Source organism: Solanum verrucosum, unplaced genomic scaffold, assembly GCF_900185275.1.
Source record: "Solanum verrucosum unplaced genomic scaffold, falcon-dt-bn FXZP01000280.1, whole genome shotgun sequence".
Lineage (NCBI taxonomy): Eukaryota > Viridiplantae > Streptophyta > Magnoliopsida > Solanales > Solanaceae > Solanum > Solanum verrucosum.
Window position 1 is genome coordinate 1,865,257 of NW_026019982.1, and position 8,356 is coordinate 1,873,612.

The 8,356-nt window shown below is 32.3% G+C and overlaps 1 protein-coding gene across 2 annotated transcripts; it reads right to left on the reverse strand.

Annotated features, from left to right (window-relative positions):
- Positions 1-216: 216 nt before the first annotated feature.
- Positions 217-4,450, reverse strand: LOC125817419 (B3 domain-containing transcription factor VRN1-like). 2 transcript variants are annotated; one of them, XM_049496952.1, is made up of 7 exons: positions 4,320-4,450; positions 2,113-2,749; positions 1,711-1,904; positions 1,228-1,567; positions 977-1,081; positions 703-896; positions 217-540 (listed from the first exon to the last, which is right to left on the reverse strand). In XM_049496952.1, the coding sequence occupies exons 1-7, from the start codon at positions 4,401-4,403 to the stop codon at positions 268-270; spliced, it is 1,827 nt and encodes a 608-aa protein (XP_049352909.1). In that variant the 5' UTR covers positions 4,404-4,450; the 3' UTR covers positions 217-267. The 2 variants fall into 2 exon arrangements, with proteins under 2 accessions (XP_049352909.1, XP_049352907.1); XM_049496950.1 differs by having other exon boundaries at positions 1,162-1,567.
- Between the last annotated feature and the right edge of the window lie 3,906 nt (positions 4,451-8,356).

The following is an 8,356-nucleotide window of genomic DNA, read 5'->3' on the forward strand; positions in this document are numbered from 1 at the left end:
TCAATTCAGCTTAACTCCATCAAGTCTCTGTTAGAGAACTTTAGCTGATTATTGACCAACGGAAAGCATGGGAGAAAAAAATGCACAAACGAAAAAAGGCAAAAGAATATCAAGAAAATAGCCTCTGCATTTCTAATATGGACATGTCAACAGCTAGAGTTACAAGGCTCCAATTGGAAAGAAAAAAAAAGGCGAAGAAGACCATCCAAAAATATCACCTCCCTCATTTACCGATAGACAATATTTATTCAGATCACTACAAGTGCGTCAAATTATTGAATTTTGTTCCACCTTATTGCGGAATATATGCACCTTCAGCATAAGTTCATCAGCCTGAATGCCCTTGATCAACTCAAAGACACAAGCATCTCCTAACACTAAACTATTATCCCTAACAAAATGTACCCATCCTTTGCTTAAAAACATATAAGTTTTCCTCCTAAGGCAATGTGCAGTCCACTTATTGCCATCAGAATTTTGAAGTTTAATTGGTTCTGAAGTCTTTGGCATATAATCTCGGACAAATTCAGGTGGTATATTCTGCAGATTAGGACAAATTGCGAAGTATGTGTCAAGATTCAATAAGAATGTTAAATTAGTTTACATGAGTAAAGAACATATTAAGATACAAAGCAGTTTCAGCCAAAAAAAAATTAAAAAAATCAGACACCTTTAGTTTATTGTATAGGTAGAAAGGCTCACCAGAATATAGTTCCGAACCACGTGATATTCTCCAAGAGTTATCATGAAGTAAGGATTTTCTGGCGTAAACATTTTGGCAGCAGTAGTTGCCCTGTTTGCTTCTGCATCCCTTGGTCGTCCTCTTTTACGACGATTACCAGAGCTTCCATACACTACGGATTTCTCCTGTTGCTGTCCGGATGAATTCTCTGTATCTGCAATTCGTCAAATTAGCTCTCAGTAATGCAGATAAGTTTTTCGAGATTCAGATTTTCTGTTGGTTAAACAAACTAACCAGTGTTTGCTTCTGCATCCCTTGGTCGTCCTCTTTTACGACGATTACCAGAGCTTCCATGCACTACGGATTTCTCCTGTTGCTGTCCGGATGAATTCTCTGTATCTGCAATTCATCAAATTAGCTCTCAGTGATGCAGATAAGTTTTTCAAGCTTCGGATTTTCTGTTGGTTAAACAAACTAACCAGTCTTGTGATTGGTTCTATCTGAAGATAATGGTTCGAATGCATCTGAACTCTCTGTATGCTTACTTTCATCGAACTGAAGTATACAGTTTTTACCGGTAGACAGGGTTGGTTCAGATAGGCTACCAGTGTGTAAATTTTTCGAATTTTCTTCCACCCTATTGCAAAACATGTGCACCTTCAGCATTAGTTCATCAGCCTGAGCGTCCTTGATCAACTCAAAGACGCAAACATCTCCTACCAGTAAACTGTTATCTGTAACAAAGTTCAACCATCCTTTGCTTAAAAGCACCCGATGTTTCCTCCTAATGCAACGGACATTCCACTTATTTCCATCAGTATCTTGAAGTTCAATTAGTTCTGAAGTCTTTGGCATATACTTTCGGACAAACTCAACTGGTAAATTCTGCAGATTATGACGAGTTGTGAAGTATGCATCAAGAAGAATGTAAGATTAATATGCATGAGTATGAATTTATTGAGATACAAAGCAGTTTAAAGAAGAAAAAAATGACACATTCAGTTTAATGTATAGGTACAAAGGCTCACCAGAATATAGTTCCGTACTATGTTGTATTTTTCAAGAATCTGCAAGAAGTAAGGATTTTCTGGAATGAACATTTTGGCAGTTTGAATGGCCCTGCTCATTTCTGATGCTTTCTGTTGTGCTCTTTCGCGACGATCATACCTTCCAAGCCCTACAGATTTCTCCCGTTGCTTACTCGTGAACGATTTCCTTGTATCTGCATTTATCAAATTAGATCTCAATATGATGCAGATAAATTTTCAAGCTTACAATATTTGGTTGGAAAACAAACTAGCTGGTCTTGCAATTGGTTTTATTTGAAGATACTGATACAAATTCATCTGGAATCTCCATATATTTACTTTCATTGAAATGAAGTACATTGTTTTTACTTCTCTCTTGTTCATTATTTGGATTAGTCATACCTCCAGTTGCCACTGCAGAGTGTATAGGAGTTTTCATACTTCGCCGAACTAATTTTCCACCTACTGGCTTAGTTAAACTGCCATTGCCCGATATGTTCAAATTCTTTGCATTTAATAGCTGTCCGTTATCATGTAATTTGTTTGTTCTGCTTCTTGTTTCATAGCAGCGCGAAATCTTAATCTTTCCAGATGCAATTTTACGTCTTTTGGCTCTATGTGAAAGTTCAGATGACTTAGCTGAACTCTCTGGTCCCTGCTCAGTTTCCAAAAGATCCACAATTTCAACGGAGCTCGTGACACCCTTATCACCAACAATTTTATCCTTTCCGTGAGAAAGATCCTGAGCAACGTCACGTGATTTAGCATTACCATGACTCCTAAGTTGATAATCAATCTCAGTTGCGGCTAGGTCAAATATGTGGACATTGAAACATGAGGTCTGTCCATATTTGAACAGTAAAAAGTACCAACAGTTGACAGAATGATGTTCCATAAACTCTTGCCAACCATCATGAAGCCAAATCATTTTACCAGCCTTCTTCACGCCCACAGACCAGAAATCATCAGTGGGAACAATAATCTTGACGGTATCAAGGAGTTCATCTCCATGTTCCTGGACAAATTTGTCTGGCAACCGCTGCACACAGAAACAACAAACATAGATTTTTAAAATTAAGATCAGACATAAATTATAACCATTTAAGACAAAATTGTAGTGCAGAATTATGAAACTAATTAGAACGATGCAACACAAAAGTTTTACCAACTTCAAATGGAGCGCTCATGTACCAGCAAGCAGAAAAACAATCTTAACAAATAAACAGGGGCCACGAGACTAGAAGAATATGGCTGACAATCTCAAGAATTCGACCAGTACCAACAGTGTAATTTAAAGCCAAAAAATAGCCAATTTGCCATAGATTATGAGGAATCAATATCTGAAATTACACTACAAGTATTAACTACCCTAATTTCTTTTTTGTTATCAACCATAGATTATTCATTCTTTGCTTTGTTATAAAAAGAGAAGTAGACAATTCTACGTAACTTAAGGAAGGGTTACACAACTCCTTGAAGAAGCTGGGACATTGGACAATGTCACTTGCTGCATTGAATTCTGTTTCTCACTAGAATGACATTGAGTACATCAAGGAACATCTCTATCATGGGGAGGCAACTAAAATCTTAAAACTTCAGACATAAAACCTCCATCCGCACCTGATCTTTTACCTTCATTTGCACTATTGAATCGAGCAAAAAGGGATGACCAACTGAACATCATCAGTTTCCACTTAGGTTCAGAGCATCAATACAAGAACCAGGAGATGCAAGTAATTTATGTACAAATTAAGCTCTCTTATATAACATTCTTGAAGAAAATGCCACCTTAGTCCTCCTAGTACTCCATATCACGTTATTGAGTTCAAAAGGTACACTATAATAGCTATGAAACACTAAGATAAGCAGCAGTACAAATATCACGCAGCGATGAATTTCCTTACGGAATCATTGTTTAACTTATGTGCCCAAATTGAAAATGTTCTGCTACTTCTAATTATGTAGAATTACAGGTTCAGCAAAAACCAGTAACTTTAGCTCAAACTCTACATTCATCCAATATGGATAAATATTCTATCAAAAACCCAGTAAGAGAAAATATGGTGGTGGAGTACAGTAGTTTCAAACCACCTAAAAATTGTACTGAACCTTCATATGAGAAAACCTAAACTAGACATCAAAATTCTAAGCTAACTATATTTTCTGGTTCATATATTACAGTTTATGAGTTCTAAATTCTACATATACTACTAGGTCACCTAAAAGATAATTAGGTAAACTGTTCAAAATAAGTCTGAAAGTACCAACCCGTAAAATAAAGGTAATAGTAAATAAATGATACTCCTCGAACTTAGCCTCACCTAACAATTACACACTCCAACTTTGAGAGAGTACATAACTTGCAACTAAACATTCTAACTCGTCCCCATGATGCTAATACCTCTAGATGATCGTTTTGTAAATTGGAGTGTTGATGAGTTGGTCCTCTAGATTTGCATACTCAAAATTGGAGCTTTATCAAGTTTGAATATTTCTATTATGCATAAAACAAAGCATTCAATCAAATTGATACAACCAATTAAATTAGTAGAATGTGCATATAAGTTATAACCTAAATCATCTGTACTATTTTAGTAATAACAACTTACAAGTTGACGATCGTCCACTACAGAGGGCTCAACAATGACGTAGAAACTTCCGGCCGAGTAGGAGTTGGAGCACGATTCCATCATCACGCCGCATGCACTGAGCGATTTCCCGGTTGGCCAGTTTTTTTTTACTCTTTTGGCTAAAATCAAGGGTACAATATGTTCTTACCCGTTTATTATGTAATAAGTGGATCATCGACTAGCTTACCACTCGGCCCTTTACGTGTGGTAGCAGATTTTTCGGCTTTGTAAAATTGAAGGATATATATTCCCATAAATAACAAAATATATTATTAATTATAGGTAATTTAAAATAAATTTCTTTGCCTAAATATTTTATTTTCTCTGTTTTAATGTAGGGATAATTGTACAGAATGACAAACTTATAATCTAAAATAAATGGAGTAGCTACTGTTTGATTTAATTGCGTCCCGTAACAAACGTTTGTCAGTCGCCTCTCTCCCTCCAAATTCTCGCTCACCACTCTCCCTTTCTCGCTCGCCTCTCTCACTTTATACAACATAATTGTATAAATTGCATTTTTGTTTGTATAAAGCGAGAGAAAATTGTATATACACATGCAAATACATATATATTCGTCCTATACACTTATAATTATACAATAAAAATATTCTCCTGCTCAGTTCTCTTTTGCCTTTCTCTCTTTCTCGTTTTATACAAACACATATTATACAATATAATGTAAAATTTATGTTTGTATAATGTATAATTTATGTTTGTATAAAGCGAAAGAAAATTGTATATACACATGCAAATACATATATATTCGTCTTATACACTTATAATTATACAATACAAATATTCCCCTGCCCAGTTCTCTTTTGCCTTTCTCTCTTTCTCGTTTTATACAAATACAGATTATACAAATATAATGTATAATTTATGTTTGTATAATGTATAATTTATGTTTGTATAAAACGAAAGAGAGAGCGATTTTTTATATACAAATATTTTTGCCAACGATTTATACAAACGAGAGGCTAACAACAATTTATACAAATGGCCTGCCAGCGAAATTATACAAATCTGAAGAGGAGCCAACAAATTATACAATTGCTTCTTTTTGTATATATGTATAGCGAAATAGACATATATAGCTTTCAATTGTATATGTATAACGAATAATACATATATATGTTTGCTATGGAGCGCAATTAGGCAAACTTTGTTATAGCATACAAATATGATTTTTTTGTTTGCTATATGTGAAAGTTACTCTTTAATATATTAGTGTGGGTCTGATTTGATATGTAGCTTTAAAAGAAAAAAAATTGTTATCTTATAATTTTAAATTAATGATATGTATATAAAATGTATCGCATTTTAATCTTATAATCTTAAACATAAAGTTAAAATTAAAAAGTTATATAAAAAAATATTTCTAGATCAAACTATTTAACAGTTGTGATTTATAATACTCCTATGTATATTCTATATCAATTAAGGAATTGATATGTATACTAGCACCAAAAATGAAATTGATGATGATCATTTATAACTTCTTTCTCAACTTTGAACTATAGAGGTTCTTCTTCGTCAGATTTCAAACATTGCAACAAGTGTATTGAAATATTAAAAAATAATTTAATTATTATGTGATCAACAATAGCAAGAAACTTTTTTTTCAACCTAAAGCCAATCAATTATGATTTCAAGTTGATTATGGAGTAATTTTTACAGGATACGCAACATACTTCCATCAGAATCTTTAGTAAGATATAGTTAATATTTAATATTAACACTACATTTATAAACCATTTTGAATTAAAATAGTTAGCACTCAGCTTGACCTGATCATATATAAAAATATCTTGGTTACAGACTACGTACCACTATTTAATTAAACTTTTAGAGAGATTAAGTCATACGTAGTTCTTTTACATATCAAATAAAACACATATTCACGGAATAAGAATAAAATCTTTAAGTTACACCAAATGCATATAGTAAAAAACTGAAACGAAAAATAATTTTTTTGAAAAGATTACGTAGATTCAAAAATGGTCAAACACACCACGTGACAAAGAGCAAATTAGGAGAACTCAATGCCTTAATTTGTGGGTCTATTTTTGAAACAACAATATAATCTTTCAAATATGCAAAATTGGTAAATAATAATAATAATAATTACTCTTAATTATGAGAAAACTCTTTAAAATGTATTTAATGATTGCTATTGAACTCTTTAAAAGGTATTTTAAATTTCAATTATTAAATTTTTTATCCTAATTTTTAACCGTTTTCCACCATGTCATTTTAAAATTTTCGATGAGATGGATGCCAAGTACCAATTTTCCCCTTTAAGTTATACAGCATATATTCACTATAATCACTGAATAAAATCTTTACGTTACATATAAATGTATATAGTATGGTTACAAATCAAAACATCCAAAGAATACAAAAAAAATTTAAACCCAAAAAACTGAAAAGGAAAATTCTTTTGTCAATGGGGTGAAATATTCTTAAAAGTAAAATTTGTATAGATTCAAAAATGGTCAAAGAGCAAATTAGGAGAACTCAATCCCTTAATTTATGGGTTGGGTATTTTTTTTTAAAAAAACAACAATATAATCTTCCAAATATAACATTCCTTTGAAGCCCTATATAAGAGTTGTACATGAGTAGCAATTATCATAAACAATTCATACTTTGAAATATTATACAAAAAGTGAAGAGTTAAAAAATGATGAAGAGTTACATTGTGTTTTCTTTCCTCTCCTTCGCAATATTTCTCACCTTTTTTCAACCTGCCTTAGGTAAGTACTGATTTTATAATGTATATGCAAGTTACATTGGCATTTTTAATTTACTTTCATAATTTTGATTAATGTGTATGTATATATTTTTTTTCATGTTTCAGTGTCAGGTGAAATTCAATTTTGTCCGGGAACATTCAAAGCTGATGAGACCTGTGATAAAATAAGATGCGGATATCTAGCTTTATTTAAATGGCCAGCGAGTAAGATGCCTCAGAATTGCAAATGTGCTCCTGCTGGAAAAAATCATAGCACTTGCACATGTATGATAGTTTGTGATGCAAAATTATAATAGCAAGGAATAACAATGCATATTGTATGGTTTTGATGTGGATGACATTAAATATGTGTTGTCTGATTATGAATAAACGTTAATAAAAGTTCTCTTTTTTATGTTCAATCTTAATATTTTTGTATTTAATCGAGCTTATATTTTCATCTTCTTATACTGTAGTTTATGCATAAGGATTTGAAAAATAAAAATCTAATGCTTGAGATTTGAATTTCAATTTGAAACTTCAAGATAAGTTTTGATCTCCCTCAGTCATTACGTCAATATCTAATCTTATGTTCAAGAGATTCAAGATCTATATATATACATAAAAAAATAATCTTAAATGTACAATGTAATTATTTTTTATCAAAAGGATTTGGGTGAACCTCTCTTGGTCGAGGTCACAATATTACAGTAGTGTAACGTTTGTCTTAACAATGAGTCGAAGGATAATACACAGTTTCTCATATATTGGGACAATTAGGGAGAATTTATCTTATGGTCATCCTCCAACGATTTATAACGTAAACGTTCCATTTTTTTATGTCATGTAATAGTCATCTAATTAAGATTTAGTAACTAAAATATAATGTAAACAAATTAACACATTTTTGACAAAAATATTCTTACACTTATGACAAGAAACACTTCTAAAGTAAAGATAAAAATTGATTATTAGGTAACAAGCAAAAACAAAAGGTAAAGAAATGAGCACACTAAATTTGTTACACAAAATGAAATTTTTCGTTATAACAAAATAATACATTAGGTAACAACCAGGGGCGGAGCCATCTTATAGTCAAGGGTTCAACCCCTTTGGTGGAAATTATATTATTTATATATGGTTAAATAATGTTTTTATATATATATACAGTAGATGTCGAACTCCCTTGTACTACTTCATGCCTCTATTTCTTCAAATTTTGAACCTCTTATTGAAAATACTGGCTTCGCCACCGGTAACAACCATCCAAACAAGGGTG

Excerpts from the sequence above, each read along its gene's own strand:
- LOC125817419 (XM_049496950.1), bottom strand. The coding sequence starts at position 4,403 with ATGATGGAATCGTGCTCCAACTCCTACTCGGCCGGAAGTTTCTACGTC. Across the intron at positions 2,750-4,319 it reads TAGTGGACGATCGTCAACTT|CGGTTGCCAGACAAATTTGT; the intron begins GTAAGTTGTTAT and ends TTCTGTGTGCAG. Across the intron at positions 897-976 it reads GGATGCAGAAGCAAACACTG|ATACAGAGAATTCATCCGGA; the intron begins GTTAGTTTGTTT and ends GACGAATTGCAG.